The sequence below is a fragment of the Apium graveolens genome, chromosome 8, assembly GCF_009905375.1.
Source record: "Apium graveolens cultivar Ventura chromosome 8, ASM990537v1, whole genome shotgun sequence".
Taxonomy (NCBI): domain Eukaryota; kingdom Viridiplantae; phylum Streptophyta; class Magnoliopsida; order Apiales; family Apiaceae; genus Apium; species Apium graveolens.
The window spans coordinates 44425507-44448287 of NC_133654.1; the positions used below are offsets into that span (position 1 = coordinate 44425507).

The following is a 22781-nucleotide window of genomic DNA, read 5'->3' on the forward strand; positions in this document are numbered from 1 at the left end:
ACATTTTTGCAGATGGTGAGGGCTGTGTCCACCAGTCATTTGTTACGCCTCAGAGTGTATCAGTTGAGAGGGGTATTGAGTCCCTTCCTTATGGCACACATCATATCTTATTTATTTAAATTTTGTAGCATTAATGGATTTGGATACTGAGCTGGCTTCCTATGGTATAGATATTGATGAACCTGAACAGCGGCCTTTATACACCAAGCTTTAGGAAGATCATTCAAGAGAGACAATTTGGAGAGATCCTGAATTGATTGATCACCTCTGTAACCCGCATACTAATTGTAGCCAAACCAGGATGTGGCCTTTGTATTTCGTACATCTCATTAAATCTTAGAGTTATCCAGTGTATTAAATGTATTCTGTATGGTGTATATTGTGCATGTATCTTATCTTTTGGCTCTCGCAGAAATTACAACCCTCGGTTGATTTTTAGATAAAGGGCTTATGTACATGTTAAATATTTAAAATCTGTAAATTTATCAGGATAGTCTGTGTCTCTGAGAAACATAGCAGGGACAAGACTCTAAATATGCAACTTACCACTTGTGCTTCAACAAAAAATTAGATCATATTCTATATTCCATGTAACTGTGCCATTGATTCAAGTAATATGCTTCATTGACATGCTTTACACTCCGTGGGTAATACAGAGCATTTTTGTTATGGAGGACTCTGCGCCTTCTCTAACCATCTTCCATCCATTAGTAAGTCAGTCGATTTTGGAAGAAATTCTGTTAACAAGACCAACCTTGATAGAATGGGAGCTGGTTTCCAGCGTTCAATGGTGACTAAGAAACCAGTTTTCAGAAAGTTGCCCGTATCACCTCATTCATTTTTTATTCAAACAGTCCTATCTCGCTTTTTTTGTTTGCCAGTATTTTTGGTCATGGTTCCCTAAAATGTTGTATAATTATGGTTATACCCTTTTCCCATTTGGTTGCTCTTACAGTCAAAAGAAACAAAATTATTTACTGATTTGGAACAAGTTATCACTACTAAAGTTTTAAAAACAATACTTCCATTTATGCTTATGATTTGGAAGGAGGCTAGCCTCCTTTGGTACATTAAATGTTACATAATGTCACATTATTTGCCTAATGAACATGCTTAACATGAACAATTTTAGAAACTCGCAAGGGAAATAACCAAAGATCGCAGGAAGATTAATTTACTCTGATGCATTAAGCAGAAATGTGCCACGAGGTTCTTGTTGTGCAAATTTTAATGATACTACAAAGCATGTTCCACTAGCTGTAGTTATCAGGGTTCTCTTTGCTCCGGATAAGAGGGACACCATCTTCCCTCCAAATTATCCGTTCTTCACACAAAACTGCAGCTACCTCCACGTATACATGATGTTCCTGACAAGTAACTTATGATGTTGGTATAAAGTGAAAGATAAAAAGCAGCCATTAAAACTTCAAAACATATAACTATGGATGTGCTCAAGATTTCAAGACCTCTTGAAGAACTTTTGCTGCCAGCTCATCTGCCGTATCAGTAGGAAGCACTGGAACGACTCTTTGGGCAAGAATACGCCCCGTGTCATAATGTTCATCAACGAAATGGATTGTGGGCCCCGAGTATCTATCTTGATACACACCAAATAAAATGAAAAGGTCACGAGTCTTTCTCAATGCTTCTAATGTAGCAGACTAGTAAACCAGTTTTCAGTAGATATATTGAGCTTAACAATTACTAGAGTAAAAGCAATTCTAATAAACATTCTACAATCATTCTACAAGGTAATTAATTCGTAAAGATCTTCATGTATTAGTTCTCGTTTTAAGTCGGCACTCGTCCAACTTTTTAATTTCGCCTGGCGGATTTGTGTAGCACGACAAAATACTATGACATTACGCTTGTTCTGTCACATCAGTTGAATGAAAACTGGAAACAATGAACTACTAAAAGATCACATGTGAAATGAAATGAAAGAAAAATGGGGAAAAGGAGAAAAATAAAAGAGAAGATACTCCATCAGTATTGATGTGAAGTTGTGTATTGGTTTTAATGTGACTTGTCAAAAAATCATTCTTAAGATAGTTTAAGAAGTCCTCAAAAAAAACTACACTAGGATGTTATGTATTCCAGTATTATGTTTAACTTTGCCACGATATCTTAACCGGTACACTTTATTTCTTATAGATGTGTCCACTTATTACTTACCTATGTTTAAAATAAGAACAAGTCCCCATGTTGCAAATTTCTAACTATTGAGTTAGGGCAGTGTCCCACACTCCATCCGCAGTCCGAGCAACATAGATTATACATATAGCAAAAAAATTAAAGGAATATTCTCAATAGTACCCTTCTACTTTTGACTTCTCCAAATGGTACCGTTTCTTGTTTTTGACTTATGACCGCTGACCGGTACCCTTATATTTTAAACTTACATATATATCATACATTCCATTACCCATGTTAGTCAAGCGTGTTAAAATATAAGGGTACAAGAAATCAAAGAAGTATAATGGTAATAGTTATAAAAGTTAATAGTATAATGGTATCTTTGAGAATAATCTTTCGAATATTAAGTTTTGAACAACGTTTTTGTTCAAATTCTGATGATGTTTCTAAATGTAATAGATTGTTATAAGTGTGAAAGTGCAGGATTTTTTTAATTCAAATGGGTAATGAGATCATTTACTTAAATTTTATCGTTTATTTAACGTTTGATTAACAGAATGGCTTGATGTACGTGAAACTTAGATTACAAGGGCACCATTCAAAACTCAAAAGGAAGAAATGACGCCATTTAGAAAAGTCAAAAGTAGAAGGATACTATTGAGAATATCCTAAGAGTAAATATTGGGGTTAGTCTCATATATAAATCAGTAATCAGGTATCATATAGTAACATCAACCTAATGTTAAGCAACACAAACAACTGTTTTCAACTACTCATGGTATCATTAGAACTTACAAGCATAACTTCCAATATTATTACTTGACAAGTGTTCTACTGAAAACATTGAGATTGATAATGTTAGACATCTCAAACTATTACGCTCCAATAATGGAACATACCTAACAAAAGTGACTGACAGGAAATTTTGCACATAAGTAACATGTGATTGGAATTTAGAGAGATGATAATGTCGTTTGTGATAATATGACTTAATAACACAAAACAAAAGTGATACCTTAGAGAGATGATACCTAACAAAACTGACTGACTAGAAATTTTGCACATAAGCAACAAGTGATAGGAATTTAGAGAGATGATAATTCATTTGTGATAGGATGACTTCATAACGCAAAACATAAGTGATACCTTGCTCCAGAAGTAATAACGGCCCTATGCACCTTCATACCATAGTAACCTTTGCCTCCAAAAGCTGGGAGAAGGGAAGGATGAATGTTTAGTATGGACCTCGGATAAGCACGAATTAATTCAGCTGGTATAAGCTTCAAATATCCAGCTAACAGAATATAGTCTACTTCATATTTCCTGTTTCACATATAAAATCTATTACTAACAAATATGTGTTGTATTGACATGTCAGAATCATGGTTATGCCAATATAGAATTCATTAAGCTGTGTCACTAATTACATCCACTACATAGCATATGTAAAAGGTATTTCTTTATGGACTTTTAAAACTGAATTGTCAGGAATGAAAATAAGATGATAAAACAAGAGCAATGTAATATACAAGGTTTGCCTAAAACCAAAACAAGAAAAGTGGTGAATAATACACTACTAGAAAATAGTTAACACCAGCAAGTGCAGGTTAGAAACATAAAAGATTTATTAAATCATTTGTCAATGAAGAAGAAACTGACCTTAGAGCAATTACGAGATTATGAGGGGATAAACCTTCAGATCCATCTTTTTTTTCAGGGAATACAATGACAGGTATGCCTTTATCTCTGGCATAACTTGCACCTCCACAATCTGCATGGTGCAAAAAATTAATCAGTGAAGAACATGTCATCCATTGACCCATTTTTCGAATAAATTAGTCAGCCTTGCTTGAAAATCATAATTTGAACATGACATGATACCAATGATAAAGGGGCAATGTTTCCAAGAAAACCCTACTACGCCAAATTAGTCAGCCTTGCTTGAAAATCATAATTTGAACATGACATGATACCAATGATAAAGGGGCAATGTTTCCAAGAAAACCCTACTACGCCATTAACAAGGATATAAAACAGTTGCAAAGTCAATGCTTTATTTAAAATTTGTGCAGATATTAACGATCCTTTTCAAACTAGACAATTGGTAATTTGTAGGAGCTTGAGTATAGAGTTTGAAGGTATAACATATCCATAAAAAGAATACCAGGTTATATGGGGATATGTTTGCCAAATTGCACTATCAGACTTGCTAAATTTCTTTATCTACAAAGATCAGAAGTGTCACGGCAGATTTCTCTGATTTGTTTGGTTGCTGAGCTAAATTGTTTTTCCTTCCTAAAGATAAATCTCCTAATCCCCGTGATCTGTGCACTCCCGTCATCTTAAGTAGTCTCAGTAATACATTAATTGAACAAGTGTCTATGCTATTGGAGAAGTGCTGAATTAAGTGCATACAATTATATCTATATTGACTTAGAAATAGGTAGACCGTGTGTTAGAACTAGAACGGGCTAATTTCAAATGCTTCCTTTTATCTGGATTGTCTCCTTTCTCTACATTTGAAAAACACCCGATACAATTTATAAAAGAGTAGAAACAACGTGATTACATGAACAATGTTATTTGAAGTGGAAGTGACTGCTGATGATCCATAATCAATACTACATAGTTAAACTGCATACTTCGCCTACTATCTAGCTCATGATAAAGCATCTAAATCATTTAACCACGAGCAATAATAAATTATATGAAGGTCACTGGTAAGTAAAGGTGCACAGAAGAACACATGAACGCTATACTGACTTAAGACTGTCAGAGTTAAAATGAATGTATGAGTAACTTCAGCTTGCTAATAAAGACTAGTTACTTCTACACATGTTTGTATAATATATCTATGTTCACCGTATCTCCATACCCAAATACTATATTTAACATAATCATTAAATTTAAAATTAGGAAAAAAGGAAATTTTCGGAAATCTGTGACAACCATTTTTGTTAGAGATATTGATACTGACATCACTTAGTATCATTATGACACATTATTTATTGAATATAAAGATTAAAATCCATCTGTACATAGTTAGTTACATTTTTAAACAACTTTTCCCGCCATCATGATTTGTACATATACATGAACATTTCCTTCTTCTGTAATGGAACATTTTCATAATATACGGAAACTCTCTCTCTCTCTCCCTCCCTCCCTCCCTCTGTTATTGAATCTCTGTGGTTGTTTACTAAATTCACATGGTATCAGAGCCACGAAATCAGTGACGATCTACACTTCCGCATTCAAGTTCATCATCGCACCTCAATTGAAAGCTTCTGAGAACACTAATGGCAATTTCTTTGTTACGATTCTTGTAGTGTATTCATTCAATCAGGTGTCTTCATTTTCCTTGATTAATATCTTTTACAATTCATGTTCTTGTGATTGTTTACAAACTGAAGTTCATGTTATACATGTAGAATTGATCGTATCTTTAATCAATTGATCACTTTCAGTCTGTGTTTGATCGATTTGATCGTTTCTCATCACTCTTTCAATCTATAGTTTACTCATTGATTACTGTTCGTGTTATCAATCGATTCGATTTGCTCATAGTTCTCCTTGACAATTTATCAAACATCTTACCTTCGTGACTGTTTATCTTGATTGATCATTTGTGTGCGTTATTGTTGTCACCGCGATGTCAGAAACTCCTGAACACTCTAATTCTCAACAATCATTCAATAATCATCATGATTCTACACCTCAAGATAATCCTTTTTATCTTCAATCTTCGGATAGTCCAGGGATGAAACTTGTAAGTGATCCATTCGATGGTAGTGGTTTTGGTAACTGGAAACGTTCTATGACAATTGCATTATCTGCTCGCAATAAGCTAGGGTTTGTTGATGGTACTTTACCAAAACCAGCCATTAACAGTACTTCATTCAAGAGTTGGTCAAGATGCAATGATATGGTCATATCCTGGATTCTTGGTGCATTGTCAAAATCCATTGGAAGGAGTGTGATTTATGCAGATTCTGCACATCAAATTTGGCTAGAACTGGAAGAACGATATGGTGTCTCGAACAGAAGACAACTATTTGGCCTTCACAAGGAATTGAATGAACTGTCTCAGGGAAGCAGCAACATTGCTGATTACTTTACCAAGCTGAAAATGCTATGGGATGACATTGATTCTCTCACTCTCATACCTACCTGTACTTGTGGCTGCAAGTGTGGTGCATCTCAGAAGCTATCTAAATTCCAACAAGATCAAAGAGTTATTCAGTTTATGATGGGTCTCAATGACACCTATTCAATCATGAGAGGTTCTATTCTGATGAGGTCTCCTTTACCTACTGTTAGTCAAGCATACAGTCTCATTTTGCAAGAAGAGTCACAAAGAGAAATTCATTCAGGAGGACACTTTAGTGCTGATTCTGCCTCACTAAATGTAGTACTTATAAGCATCAACAATCACATCAATCTGGTGTTTCATTCCATAAGAAGTTTGCTGGTGATTCAAGGAAAGTTACTCTTCAGTGCAATTATTGCAAGAAGCCAGGCCATTCAATTGACAAATGCTACAAATTGCATGGCTTCCCACCTTATTTCAAATTTACAAAATCCAAGAGATTTGCTGCACAAGTTGAAGTCCCAGAAACATTGGTTGCTGATCAGTCTTCAAACACTGGGATTCTTAACCAAAACACTCAATCTGCTAATATCAATTCTGGAGGATCTGGAGGTCTCACACCAGAAATGTATGCTCAATTAATGAGTTTCTTTAAGAACTCTCAGCCTTCAGACACTACTCCAACTTCTGCTAATTTTGCTGGTAACTCTGTTTCTACTGCTTGTCTATCTACTACTGTCAACTATAACTGGATAATAGATAGTGGAGCCAGTGACCATATGTGTGCCTATAAAACTCTTTTTTCAACTATGAAACCTCTTCTTCATCCTTTGACTGTTTCCTTACCAAATGGTCATATTATAAACATTTCTTTCATTGGTACTATTTCTTTAACTCCTAACATCATTCTTCAAGATGTACTTTATGTGCCACATTTTTAACTCAATTTGTTATCCTTGCATAAGTTCATTGAACAGTTTCAATGTACCATCAACTTTACTCATTCTGGTTATTTTATGCAGGGCTCTTCTCTGAAGATGCCACTGGCAATTGGTAAGCTTCAGAAGGGCCTCTACATTTTGCCTCATCCACATGCTTTCATGTCTACCAACTCTTCCTCAGCCATGTCTAGTCAAAATGATGTTCATACTAATCTTTGTAATAAGGATAACTCTGTTTTACTCTGGCATACTAGATTAGGGCATTTACCCTTTTCGAAGTTGCAAACTCTGTCTCTTTGTAAATCTGCAGATAAACAAATTCTGATGACTTGTGATATTTGTGCTAAAGCAAGGAAACACAAACTCCCTTTTCCACATAGTACAATTCATACAACTAAGTATTTTCAATTGATTCATGTTGACATTTGGGGACCATATCCTGTCCAGACTTATAATAAATATAAGTATTTCCTTACCATAGTTGATGACTTCTCTAGGGTAACATGGACTCGTTTGCTTAGTTCTAAGAGCAATGCTTTCAATTTTATCAAATACTTTGTTGCTATGGTTAGTACTCAATTTTCTGCTAAAGTACAAACTATCAGAAGTGACAATGCCTTAGAATTAGGTTTAAGTCATGATGCCACTAATTTCTTTCTTTCTCAAGGCATTATTCACCAAACATCTTGTACTTACACTCCACAACAAAATGGTGTTGTGGAGAGAAAACACAAACATCTCCTAGAAACATCAAGAGCCTTATTATTCCAATCTAATCTACCTATCAAATATTGGGGGGATTGTGTGCTAACTTCTACATATTTGATCAATAGATTTCCTTCTAAACTTTTACATGGTTTGTCCCCTTATGAAATCTTATTCGGCAGTAAACCTTCCTATACTCATCTCAAGCCTTTTGGCTGTCTCAGCTACATTTCTACTGTTAGTATACACAGATCTAAACTTTCTCCTAGAGCATCCCCTTGCATTTTCTTAAGATACCCATATGGGAAGAAAGCTTACAAATTCCTTAACATTGAAACTAATACAATTTAGATTACTAGAGATGCTACATTTCATGAGCATATTTTCCCTTTTATTTCCAGTTCTTCTTCTACATTCATTCCTTTATCTGTTCCTGATTCACCTAATTCACACTTTACATCTGATACTGTTTCGTCTCCATCTACACCTCAAACAGTACCTTTCTTTCTTGTTAATGATACATCATTCAGTCCGGATTATACCATTTCATCTGTTAATGATGAACAGACTGTTCAGATTACCCCACCACAACCTCTTCAGACTATTACCACTGTTAGAAAATCATCCAGAAATACTAAACTACCCACTTACTTACAGGATTATGTTCATCCCTATTCCACACATTGTTCGAATGCTATATGTGCTTGCACTTTAACTTCATTATGTGCACAAACTGATGTGGTGGGTTCTTTCCCTACTGTCTCATTTGTCTCATGTCATAATGCTTCACAAATTACTTTATCCCCAATTCCTGAACCTACATCTTATGAAGAAGCCATTTTATATCCAGAATGGCAACAGGCCATTGCTGCAGAATTTGCTGCTTTAGAAGCAAATAATACCTGGGAATTAGTTCCATTACCCACTGGAAAGAAAGCTATTTCTTCAAAATGGGTTTTCAAAATTCAAACATAATTCTGATGGTTCTATAGAAAGGTACAAGGCCCGTCTTCAAACATAATAATGCGTTTTTACATGGAGATTTACATGAGGAAATATACATGAAGTTACCACCTGGTTTACCCACTTCTGATCCGTTGCTGGTTTGCAAGTTAATTAAGTCCCTTTATGGTTTAAAACAGGCCTCTAGAGAATGGCACTCAAAACTCAGCATTGCATTATTTTCCAGAGGTTACCGTACCTCTAAGAATGACTCTTCTCTGTTTTACAAAAGCAATGGTACTTCAATTTTGTTTTTAGCTGTTTATGTCGATGACATTCTTGTTGTTGGTAATGATCTCTCTGAGGTTCAATCTATCAAGCAATATTTAGATTCTACATTCAAAATCAAGGACTTAGGACCTCTGCACTATTTTTTGGGATTAGAATTTAACCATGTACCCAATGGAGTGGTTGTGTCTCAAAGGAAGTTTACTGTTGATCTTCTTGATACATTTGCTGCACCCGATTCCGCACCAGTTATCAGCCCTCTAGATCTCAATGTCAAACTGCTTCACAATACTGGTTCTCCATTATCAGATCCTTCGCTTTACAGGAGACTTGTGGGAAAATTAAATTTTCTTACTAATACTCGACCAGATCTATCTTTCTCGGTTCAACACTTGAGTCAGTTTATGTCAGACCCTCGACAACCCCACTGGGATGCTGCTCTCCATGTTCTTCGGTATCTTAAAAATGATCCAGCAAAGGGCTTGTTATTAAACAATTCTCCTGCCTTTGATATTGAAGCATATTGTGATGCTGATTGGGCTGTGTGTCCACAAACTAGAAGATCAGTTTCAGGGTTTGTAGTTTTACTTGGCGGTAGTTTAATCTCCTGGAAATCCAAGAAACAAAATATTGTTTCTTTATCATCTGCAGAATCTGAATATCGTTCCCTTAAAAGAATAACCGCTGAACTTGCTTGGCTTTCAAGATTATTGAGTGATTTTGCAGTTCCTGATATTATTCCTATTCCGGTTAAGTGTGACAGTCAGGCAGCTATATACATAGCAAAGAATCCTGTCTTTCATGAACGAACTAAGCATATTGATCTTGATTGTCATTTTGTTAGGGAAAAACTAAGCTCTGGTTTAATATCTCTGAGCTATGTTCCTACTACTCAACTAGCAGATGTTCTCACTAAACCTCTCACAGGGCTGCAGCATCATTCCATTCTTGGCAAGCTGGGTGTGCATTCTTCACCCTCCATCTTGAGGGGGGTGTTAGAGATATTGATACTGACATCACTTAGTATCATTATGACACATTATTTATTGTATATAAAGATTAAAATCCATCTGTACATAGTTAGTTACATTTTTAAACAACTTTTCCCGCCATCATGATTTGTACATATACATGAACATTTCCTTCTTCTGTAATGTAACATTTTCATAATATACAGAAATTCTCTCTCTCCCTCCCTCCCTCCCTCCCTCTGTTATTGAATCTCTGTGGTTGTTTACTAAATTCACAATTTTTACAGGACAATAGTATGTACTTGATTATACATTGAAAAAAGACTTTCCATCATCAAGTTAAATTCATGAGACACCCCTAAACTTCAATTTTAACTACAATTACTTAGGTGCTACATCTAGCTATCATCAAGATAATAGAGCCTGAAAACCAATTATGCGAAAAATAAAATAGGTTCATCATAAACTAATAAAACACGAAAACACCGAAAAAAAATCACGAAATCAATTCAAGATTACATGAAACATACCAGTCTTACTTGCCACCAAAACAACAATATCCCCATTAATTCTTCCATCAAGAATGGCCTCGTAAATAGCCCGAAAATTCGAACCACCACCGGAAACAAAAACAGCCAGCTTCTTCCTACCAATCTCTTGCCTCAATTCATCATCAATACCCATCTTTGCTTTAACAACACAACTACTTGTCAAGCTCAAACTTTTCTTCAAAAAGCTTCCAAAGAATGAAAGATTGGGACTTTTTAATGAAACCCAATTGGGGGATTGAGGAAAACCAGTGGGTTTTGCAAGAAAGTTTGCATTTTTAGTGTATTGAGCTGTGAAAAAGTGAAGATTAATGGTTTGAGCTTCCATGAAAAAGACTTGATTTTTATCTTTTTTGGCTTAATGGGTCAAGAAAAATGATGGTATGAATGAGACTAAGAGGTGAATTAGAAAGATTTGTTTGTGTGAATTCAGACAAAGCAAGCAAGACAATGATTTTGTGGCGCCAATTTATTAAAACCCTTAAAAGGGTTTAGGAATTTAAGATTTGTGAAGAAAATAAAGCAGTGTTTGGGGAATTATTGGCAAAAAGTTAAAGTACCTGAACGAGAACGTATTCTTAGTTTTTTTGTTTTTTTCAGCTCAACTTAATTCAAGTTAACTACTCCCTCCATCTCTCCCAAATGTTTACATTTGAGTTGCAAATTTAAGAAAAAATAAAGGAATGCAGAAAAGTTAAAAAAAATGAATAAAATAGTGGGATCGTTTAATATTATAAATATAAAGTGGGTATAGTGGAGAGAAATACTGGATGCAGTTATTTTAAAAAATTATAAAAAATTTACTATTTTTAGAAAATTTTGAAATATAAACAATTGAAAGGGACGTCCCAAAAGAAAAGTTAAACAAATGGGTGGGATAGGGAATATAATTTTTGCTACTCTAGAACTTGTGCGACGTACGAATTATTTTAAATATTACATAATTTTTTAAAATTTAATTTGAAGTAAAAAATTTAAGTCATGAAACTTATTTATTTGAAATTTTAATAATAAGATTTGATAATATTTATTAATATACAAAAAGATATATAAGTTAGTGATACTGTAGTTTTAAAAAATAATGTAATGATTAAAATTTAAATTTTTATTTATATTTATAGTTGTGTTTACGAAAATTTATTATATATACTTAAAAGGTAAATCTTAGTTGAAATCAATAGTATACGGATTGTCATTAGTCTCTTAACCGACCAAATATTCAAATTTATGTTAGTCTTAATATGTATAAAGCTCCCACAATGGCTATCTGAGTTGGTAGGGCTATGTCAGTTGGTAAATAAGGGATATCTATCCTCTTGATTGCATGGTCGAATCCCACTGGAGGTGAATTTATGATTATGACTACTGAGTCAGAGCATGTAGTTTAAATAAGGTTTTTATTCGTTCACGCGGTTTGTAGGCTATTGTGTGCGGCTGCGAGTTCTCTACGATAATATATATATAGTTTAAAGCCCAATAATTGGTAAAATTTTATGTGTTAATGACAACAAATTTGCGTTAGCTTGAGGCTGTTATATCAATCAAATACAAATATAGATAATTATACTTTCTATTTAATTTAATTTAATTTTAGTCCGGGGTGATTATTATTTTATTTTAGACTGAATGAATATTATATATTGTTTTAGTTTAGTTTAGTTTGATGACATTATATCGACCCACAAATTTCCATTCAAATTTTAATTTTGTTATAGTCTGGTCTAATATATAATGTTTTAGCGGGATAAATAATATTTATTATTTTAGTTTAACCCGATTCTTCAAATCCAACCAACTATATGTAATTGTTTTTTAATATTTTATTTAAAATTGGTTCAATAGTATAATTTTCTTTAGTCAGGCCGCGTGAATTTTATATATTATTTTGTTTTAACGAAAACCATTATACATATTATAATTCTGTTATGAATATTTATCTATTTATAAGAGTATTTTATTTTACATAATAATATAATTACGGTGACGAGAATGACTACGAACCAAAATTTAATTATTTAGTCTTTAATATAATAGTATAGACAAATATATATTATTCATTCACAATTCTAAATATTTAAATGTATCTTATAATAAGTTAAATTATAATTTTATAATTATAATTATTTATAATTTTTAAATATATATATATATATATTATTTTTACAATTTGATCAATTTATTTATAAAATAAAAAGTATGGACAGATGAAGCAACACATTTTTGGCCGCGTAACTAAATTTAAATAATGAAATAGTTGAACTCTTGTTCCCTAGGTAGGTAAGATTTCGATTATGAGAAATCTAAAATTAAAACGTAGATGAGTGAGTGAGATTGATATCGGCTTATATTTGGGGTAGTCAAGGAAATTAATTACAGATGATAATAATATAATGTACTATTTATCTTTATAATATTTATATTTTCTAATAAAATTATAAAAAGTCATGTATAAGAATGTAATGATATGAGTTCGTTTTAATATGTGTTCCGGCAATAGCAAGATATCACGGCGCAATTTATTGCCCGTTCAACTCACGTTATGGTTGTAATTCGGCCGAATGAACCGAGTTTTGAGGCAAAGTTAATCGAGTCGAGTCGAGTCACCTCCTTTTACTAATCGAGCTTAAATTTCAGCCAAAACTCGACTTTTCTAATTTCATGAGTAGAATAAAGCCGACTTATTTAATTAAACAAGCTAGAACAATTACCCAACTCGAATCATTTAATTAAACCGAATCGAGTTTATTTAAACGAGTTCAAATCTGCCGAGCTCGCAAGCCGCCCGCTCGAATTACAACCCTAACCCCCACATTTGTAAATTGAGTGCCTTTATATAAGATTTTTAAAAAAAAATATTGATAACCAGCTGGCTGTCTGAGCATTCATGTTAATGTACTTGTAAAGATGATATTTTCACTTTATAAAATTATTTATTAGTCGATAAAATAATGTAACAGTTTGTCCTAAACTAGCCTAACAAATTTTCAATTTTCAACCAAAAACAAAAACAAAAATCCAACCCCAACAACAACTTTGATTGTATTTTTACATCAAATCCCTACTAAAAAACCTCACAAACACGATCTCACAATTTTTTTTAAAACAAAACAATTCACAACAAACCCCTCTAATTTTCACACACCTCGAGAAACTCGAATTCAACTCACCGATCCACATAATGGAAGGAGTGGGGGCTCGACTCGGCCGATCCTCAACTCGGTACGGCGGTCCAACCACTATTTTTACCGGCCCAGTTAGAAAGTGGAAGAAAAAGTGGGTCCACATATCCCCCTCATCTAACGCCGTTTCTTCTCATCAAAATCAACGTCATTCTCATCACCATTTCATTAACGCCAATCTTAACGGCGTGAACTCCCCTCATCTTAAACTCTTTAAGTGGACCCCCACGGAGAGTTGTAATGCTGATTCGGATGATTTGACCGACGAGCCGCCCAGACGTAAATTTAAATATGTCCCGGTACTCTGATCATAATTTTTCGTAATTTTGTACCTGACACAAAAATACGAAAATTTAAAGAAATTTAGTTATATTTGTTTGTTTGAGAAGGGCTTTTTGTAATATGGTGTTGTTATTGATGTTTTAGTGTCGATTATTCAATTATTGATTATGTGTGTAATTTGTGATGGTATAATGCGTGATCAATTGTTTAATATTGAATGTGTAATGTGTTTAAGTATGAACTAGCTTCTTTTCTTTGGATTTAATAAATGTTATTTTTTTCGTCGTCTGGCTTAATGTTGTCGAATTTGTTACTAGTGTTGTCGAATTTGTTACTAGTGTTGTTGAATTTGTTACTCTATTGTAGACGTACGTAGGAAGTGATGAAATGAGAAGTAGGATTTGTTTGTGATTGCGGTGGTTAACCAAGTTTTTGGTTGATAGGATATGAATGTGTCTGAGAGTAGTTCTAAAAATTATTACGGGTATGATGAGTGTGGAGAAGGACAGTTGTCTCGATAGTCTTATGCCCTAAGCACTTCTAGTATTGGAATTGAGGGACGTGTGCTTTCCGTGATGATGCAAGTGCACGGGTCTTTTTATATGAGGGTTCAAGTTAAATTTCGATTTTTAGAATGTGTTACATTTTTTTTTTCGAGCCAATGGAGGGAAAGCAGGATTGGTCTGTTTTTTTCTAGAGTTAGGGCGGGGACATAATTTGGATTTATTGACATGTATATCTTTTCTTTTAGTCACCGGAAATATTTTGGAATAGGGTAATTTTCAAGTGATTTGTCATTTGTCTTGCTATGTCTAGGAAAGTTTGGAATTGACCAACAATGTTATGTTTTGCTTTATTTTGCTAATTTTCTGTTGCTGATGATCTTGATGGCATGGTAGTATGTCTGTAATGTCTTAGCTCGGTTCTGGGGTAATTGAGTGGAAGGGGAGTGTCTGCTAGTTCGCTGCTCCCACTTATTTACCTTGCACACCCGCTCTCTTATTATATTGCATTTTTATTGAAAACAAATCCTCCAGTGTTGCCTCAACTTTTGACCCACACTTTCTTTTGTCGTGTAAGCAAAAAAATTACAGGCACTTTCGCCTTGTTTCGTAGCGGGTCATTTTCTTAACACTGTTGTCACTTAATTGCGAAGTAACTTATTATCACTCTTTAAGGTCATAGTGCTTGTTATTGGGGGTGTTGCTTATGGTTTATAAATTGCTATTACAGCTTTGCATTGTTAGTAATGTTTAAATTTCCTTTTGGAAAGTTATGGTGGGTTCTTGTTAGTGCGGGCATTACATATGGTTTATAAATTGCTATTTTAACTTTGCAGTGCTTAGTAATGTTTAAATTTTGTTTCGAATCATTGCAATCAGATTGCATTACTGGAAGAGGAAAAAGATGAAGCTGCAGAACAGGTTGAGGATGATGCTAAACCTAGTGAGGGTGACACCATGACAAAAGCTTTGAATTCTAAAGCTGATGATACTGACGAAAAGCCTGATATTAATGATACGCCAATGGAAGAGAATGAGGTGAGGTTTATTACCTTTTGTTCTCTTATTTATACATCATCATTCTTGCTGCGACCCCCTGCCTTTAGTATTAGCTAGATAATCATTGTAAATGGTCATTGTTTATGCTGTCTACTTAGCTTTATCTTAAGTTTTACATGATTTGATAATGTTATAGCAAAACTAAAAATTAAGTATCTAATTTGTTTCTAGTTAAATATTAGGAGATTGTCATTTACGAATTCTAAGACAAAATTTAAAAAAATTGAAAGAAAGAAAGAAAACGGAACTTATACTCTTTGAACGCAAACTTAAGAACACTGTTAACTTAGCTTTTATAGTGCATTAATGCACACATATTGAAACAGTTGAATTAAGGTTTATGAGATTGTAATTTATGTTATTACACCATTATTTCAGGCTCCAGAGAACCCGCTGGAGAGACAAGATTTGAACGAAAGCACTATTGATTTAGGTATAAATTTGAACTCGCGTGATGGTGAAAATGACTCTGATTCAATGAATGAGCAGATCAAAGATGGTGAGCCCGAAACAGTAGATTCTGCTAAGGCTTAGGGGCAAGAAGTTGATGTTGGCAGTTTATAGTTTAAAAAATGAGACCTTACAATTTTTTAGAGAAGTTTTGTCATGGACTTCCATGGTTGTCCGAGTTGCATTGAGCAAATTCAAGTTGCTCACAGATGGAACTTTTTTCCTCATGTGATGCTCCTTTGTTAATGTGATTCAATCTGTACCAATTACATACACCATTCCTGTAGCAGATAGATCCGACCAATAATTTCTTTATTTGAACAAATCTGATGTGTTTATGAAGTATAGGACATTTTTATTTTTCGGAATGACAAATGTTAAGTTTAACAAATAGTTCAGTGAAACATCTTGAAATGGGCAATAAGGCTTGTTTAGTCAGTAGACCGCTTCAGTTGTTTGTTCTTTTTTTTTTAATAATTCTTCAGTTGTTTGTATACTTTATGACATTTGAAGCTTATTAATCTGACTTGGGGGTTGGGGTATTTTATGAACTTTGGTAATGCATTATATTTTTTAATAAAGGTGTTGATATAAAACCATGGCAAAATGTGGAATATGATATAGGAGATTATGTTAGTGATAACAGAATTTTTAGAATGTATGAATAATCAGTAAGAAAAACTTGCCAGCTCTCAAGTCATCCACCAGTATATTTCAATGCTTCATACTTTACTAAAAAAACCAAACAAATCCATTATATCCCGCTGAGGTCTAGGAGGAGTGTAAGGTAAGATAGTAAGCAAACTTTTTATGTACTCTTTTGTTGTTTCCGCGAAATGTTTCATAATTTGCTACTTGGACTGATTGTTTACAACAATTTAAGTAATAAAGTCCAACGCAAGGAAAAAAAACACTTCGGATTTTCTTGGAATTAACAAAACTATAATGCTTCATAAAAATTTTATTTCATTTACCTGATGGAATAAAGCTACCGGTATACATTAAATTGATATCATTGTTTGCTGCTTATATTGAGGATATTGATTCCATCAGGAATAAACACAAACCAGTAGCATCATCTTCGCATGTTCTGGGGTACACCCAAATTAAAAATTGAAAAGAATTCTGAAAACTTAAAAGGTTCATGTGATCCTCAGTGGATAATGGCAAAACAAGAATACATTACAAGAGCCATTGATTACAGGAGTTTTGAAAGAGAAGCCAAAATAAATCCACTATTGCAGAGCACGATGACAATGACAGATATTTATAATCATTACTCAGAAACAGCGGCTTCTTCAGCTTCTTCCTTTGTAAAGTAGTCGTGCCTGAGAACATTGAGAATATTTTTCAGTCAGCACAAGAGGGATCCGTGAATAGATCATCCAATTCAAATAATCGAGCAACAAAGTTTTAATAAGGAGATCAATTGTATAATGTGGATAGAACATTATGCAACAATTCCTAAATTTGGAAACCGGATTTGTCTTACCGTATTTTTCGCGACAGCTGATAGACACCGGTCCCGAACATTGCAACATTTACACTAAAAAGGTTCCAATTTTTCTGCATTCCAAGACCAAATATATTTGAACAAAAAATTCGTCAGATGTCCTGCATTTAAACCAACATCAAAATGCTATACAAGAAATATTAGGTTTTGAGGAGCAAATAGTAGAGAGGCTCATCTACTGCAACAGCCTATTCCCAGATTAATAATGACAACTAAGCTGATAGTTTAGACAGGATAATAATAATTGACATGCTGAGTATGTATTGATCTATGGTGAGAACCTCTTATGTAATGACAAGGTCTTCCAAGTATCAACCTTATCCACGTCACTGACATCTCTCTCTGCAGGTTATCTTTTTCAGGTTATGTATTATTTCTCTTCCTAGATACATGAAGCTGCCAATGATGAAGTGCACAAATTCCTTACCTTGCAAAACAATATCTATTGTAGTAGGTATACTTTTTAACAGACATTCCTCGTAAACTAGAAAAACCAAATTCATTGTTCAAAATTTGAGCTGTTGAGCTTAAAATTATCATTATTTAATATATATAATTGTAATATTTTTTATAAATAACTAATACTCTTTTAAAATGGCAAGCACATTATATACCATGTGTATAAATATCAATGTTCTAAAAATTGCCCGATTAATCCTTAAAAAATATTTTACCAAATCAATTTTATCTGATAAATTGCTATGGATTATTCTTCAATGATATATTTATTATAAATAAGAATAATACATTAAATATCATTAAAATATTAAAATATATCCGACTATTGTTTCAATTAATCCCCCCCCTAGCCGAATAATTCCTGATTGGTACTTGAAGATTAGTTCCATTCTCAGTTTTACATTTTATACTAAATAAATAAAATATATGTACAATTATTGATGAATTTAAATTGATGTATTAACTTTTTATTATAAAAAATCATAAGTAAACAGCATAAAAGAGCTTCATTTTTGTTACACATCAAGCATGCCCACCTCCCCCTACGGTTTCTAAAACCCAAACCTTATGGGTTTGAAAATTAAAAGAACTCCAACCAAACACTAGGTATGAGTTTAACCCATTCCAAACCCACAACTTATACCAAAAGTTCACCAACCAAATGGCCCCTAACTCACACTTGTATTTGGAGATAAATCTATTAACAGATTTAGCTCTTACTAGTTCTGCAAAAGCTTATGCGCATAAACAATACAAAACATACCAACTATTATGTTAGGACCTGTCCAGGCCCGCTCTTTGGATATATATATATATAAAGAAACAAATTCTTTTATTGATAAACACACGCACACACAACTAGGTGGTATTCGAGAGACCACCCACTCTCCATAAACACACATAAGTCAATCTTATTTCTTCATGCCCCAAACACATGAATAGCTTCTCTATTTATAACTCTAACCTCAACTCATAATCCCTAAATTAAAGCTAGAATATTATTATTCCCACCAAATCCTCCCTCTCAAATCTCCATAACTGATGCACACACTAATTATTTATTATTCAGATTTGTAAATGATTTAATATTTAATATTTATTTAGTTTGGTTTGTTATGTTTCCTAACATATTATTGGTTGCAGCCAAATGTTCTTCAATTAAGTGCATTGAATATTTAATGCATTCCCTTTACACATTTCAAGTGAAAATACTAGTACAGCCGTGTACATACAACCCCCGGAACAGCAACCACAGTTTGGAGGGAAGGGGGAGAAAAGGACAAAGTACTAATGATTAAAAGGTGCAAGGGGAAAGACATCTTCTTACAGCTCCAGTGGAGAAATTTGGGAAGGGAAGAAAAAGTGATAGCAAATAAGGTAGAGTAACTGAGAAACGGTTATTCCAAATTGTCCCTCAAACAGTATATGACTATGAAAAGGTAGGCATTTTTAAATTGACAGAAGCTAGGTAAGAGAAATGGTAATAAATGAGCACTAAAATGTGCATTTTGTTTTATAAACTCCATTCGGATTCACTTCATGCCACATCAAGGTACCAGGTCATGGTCCACTGCCTCAAATTAATTTCCACCCTTAAATTTTGCATCAACAGAATTAGTCATTTAATTCATTAATTTCTTGTAAGTATGTTAAAGCTTTAGTCTCTAAGTTCCTCAAAAGAGTCTATTGTACCCCAAATCACTATATAAACTAGTTCCATAAAACTACACCGAAATAGATTATCATAAAACGAAATGTTCGATAAAATACTATCTACTGAAGCTTCTAATCAATCCATATGTCGCATGGCAACAAACGTATAGAAACTTCACATGCTTACTTGATAATACTGATTGCGCAACTTGTTAACATTTTGTTTGCCCACATTATATGATTGTAAATGGTTTCAGTACTGACATGTATTTTGCCAAATACTTACTAGTTAAAGAAAAGAGCTCATCTAGATTTTTGGGTAAAAAACTCTTAGAACCTAGAAACATCCTGGTGTAAAGCATTCAAATCAAGCATGAACTTTGAATCCTCAAAAAAAAAAATTAAAATAACAATAATCAGTGGGTATGCAAGGAGAAATTAGTAGACGGCATATACTGAAATCTAAAAGTTCCAATTTCGTGTGACATAGTGTGCAGATTTAATGGACACAGATTGATATCAAAGACGAGTCAGCAACATAAAATTTTCAGTTAAATTGTAATGACTGATACATCACTCAACAATCAACTCACCGGTGTGATTACAGTACTGTAGCGTGACCAGATAACTCCAGTGGCTGTAACCGCTGTATTAAGTATGAGAAAAAGAGAAAATGAAGTGAAGTTAGTAGCAATACTAAAATTATATTTTTAAATAGTCATTAACATTTCTAAAGAAGACTTATCCTATCTTAGTGAAATAGATGTTAAATTGTGTAAGCAATAAGATTGAACAACATACATTATCATAAGTTACAGCAAAAATTAAAAGCCGCAAAAGAAAAAAACTTTCTGATTACAAACATACCTATTTGCTGGGGATACGAAATATTTTCCGGTGGTTTAGCAAAATCAGCAATATTAGCTATGCTAATCCCCCACTTAAAAGTCGGTGCCCAAAAGTGAACTACATCAAAAAGACAAGAAGCTTACATATATATATATATATATATATTCGCAAATCACTTTCAACCTCATATACTAAAATATACTCCAATCTTAGTAACATCCGAATTTTTCACATAATCAGTCCACATAAAAGTACATTTCCGAAAAACAATTCCATTTCAACTCATCTAAATTAAACAAGCTAGTCAAGTACAAAACACCAAGTTTCAGATACCAAACAATAAAGGTCAACTGCAAATACCCTCAATTGCTCAGAATCTTCAAACCGAATTCATTTAAGCACGAAAACCAATTATAATTTCTCCTATATGCATCATATCTCTTTAAATGCATAGTGGGAATGTTTTAAAAACACCTATAAAGCATTCAATCTAGAACAACACTTTGACCTTTTACAAAATCATATACTCATGCCTAAATAGGTTTCATTTGCAAGAGATTGGATTTTGATAAACATATGTATACAAGATTGGATTTTGAGAAAAACCCATTATCATAAACTTGGATCTTTACCATTATCATAAACAAATTCATCAAATATTTGCATAGTTATATCAAATAATTGACGGAAAATGTATTATTAAGTTAAAGAAAAAAGAAAAATATAAACATGTAAGAGTAGAGAATTGAGAGAGACTTGTTTTAGGGCCAGCAGGATGATTCCATAGTGCTTGAAGCTTTGATGTCGCCATGAAATCTCTGTTGCTGTCTCTATCTCTCTCCTGAGTCCTATCTCTCTCCTCAATTTATATGCGCGAGATTATTAAAGTATCATCTTATATGTAAAAAAGGGGTTGTTACTTGTTATACTTTTTATTTTTTTATTTATTATATTTTAATTTTTCAAAAAATTCCGATTTAACGGATGAATTCCCGATCCATTTGATTTTTCAAATTTGATTAACCGTTAAATTTTTTTCTTTATCGGAGTATATATAATAATTTATTCAAACCTATATTCATTTAAATATGAATAATTATAAAATTTATGATAAAATAAATCTATATTTGTTAATAAATAACAAATATAATCCTAAAAATTATCAAAAATACTATTTATATATATAAACAAATGATCAAATAGAAACCGACCTTAAAATAAAAACTAAAAAAAACCCTTATTTGTTATGTACAACCTATTTGTGAATGACTTTTACTTAGCACAACTTTTCAAGTCCACAACCTTTTGCCTTTCCAAGCTTTAGATCTTCCAAACCTTTGGCTTTTCATTATCTTGTAACCTATGATTAGATGGCCTATATAAAGGTTTGTTTGTACATTGTTTACATACATGAATAAGATGAAGATTATCCTCTCCAAAGTTTCTCTCTAGAATCTAGTATATCTATTATATAAATATAACACGTTATCAGCACGACGTTCTTATATTTAGCGTTTCTGTTTTTCTGGTGGCCGGGAGTCGATCTTTTAAGGTACTTTATCTCCTTACTTCTTGTAACATGAAGTGCGTGCTAATACTAAATGTTCTGAGCACACATGCTGGTACTGGGTAGGCATCATACGCCATAAGTTTCATGTTCTTTATATGATGGTGTTATACCCAAAATTTGGCATTGGATTGACTCGGGTCAAACGCGGGCTAATTACAGTCAAATTCAGTATTGTGTTGTGAAAGTAAGGACGCGTCCAAGCTTACAGGACGCGCCTACTTGGGAAGGGATATGTTATGAGGCGAGAAGAGTGCATGGTCAAGGAAGGACGCGCCCAAGCTTTATGGACGCGTCAATATTTATGAAAGTGCTTGGCAGATGAAATCTTATGGTGATGGGTGCTTTAGGACGTGCCTACTTTAGCAAGGATGCGTCATTGAAAGTGAAATGTTGTGCACGATGGTTAGAGGGTACGGTGCAAGTCTAATAAGGTTAAGGACGCGCCCTATATTTTAGGACGTGTCATGTGACTTTACATGTTATAAGAAATGATTAGAGCAGAGTTGGATTTATGGAGGTTAGGACGCGCCCACTTGGTTAGGACGCGTCATGTGTCTGATATATATACTTTTGATGTTGAATTCAGGAAAAAGTTTGCATGGAGAGGAGCAATGGAGGATTATTTTTGCTAATGTATTTGTTG

At 33.5% G+C, this 22781-nt stretch overlaps 3 protein-coding genes across 3 annotated transcripts; 1 reads left to right on the forward strand and 2 right to left on the reverse strand.

Moving 5' to 3' along the window:
* Window positions 1–955: 955 nt before the first annotated feature.
* On the reverse strand, window positions 956–11168 carry LOC141676469 (phosphoribosylglycinamide formyltransferase, chloroplastic). The gene is made up of 5 exons (XM_074482122.1): window positions 10604–11168; window positions 3796–3907; window positions 3283–3459; window positions 1467–1593; window positions 956–1367 (listed from the first exon to the last, which is right to left on the reverse strand). Exons 1-5 carry the CDS (start codon window positions 10947–10949, stop codon window positions 1254–1256), a joined length of 876 nt encoding a protein of 291 aa, XP_074338223.1. The 5' UTR covers window positions 10950–11168; the 3' UTR covers window positions 956–1253.
* A 2426-nt stretch (window positions 11169–13594) lies between these two features.
* Window positions 13595–16528, forward strand: LOC141676829 (uncharacterized). Its single transcript, XM_074482552.1, has 3 exons — window positions 13595–14099; window positions 15465–15623; window positions 16023–16528. Exons 1-3 carry the CDS (start codon window positions 13800–13802, stop codon window positions 16176–16178), a joined length of 615 nt encoding a protein of 204 aa, XP_074338653.1. The 5' UTR covers window positions 13595–13799; the 3' UTR covers window positions 16179–16528.
* A 563-nt stretch (window positions 16529–17091) lies between these two features.
* On the reverse strand, window positions 17092–21459 carry LOC141678851 (mitochondrial pyruvate carrier 4). Its single transcript, XM_074485260.1, has 5 exons — window positions 21325–21459; window positions 20587–20685; window positions 20313–20365; window positions 17587–17660; window positions 17092–17422 (listed from the first exon to the last, which is right to left on the reverse strand). The coding sequence occupies exons 1-5, from the start codon at window positions 21377–21379 to the stop codon at window positions 17371–17373; spliced, it is 333 nt and encodes a 110-aa protein (XP_074341361.1). The 5' UTR covers window positions 21380–21459; the 3' UTR covers window positions 17092–17370.
* Between the last annotated feature and the right edge of the window lie 1322 nt (window positions 21460–22781).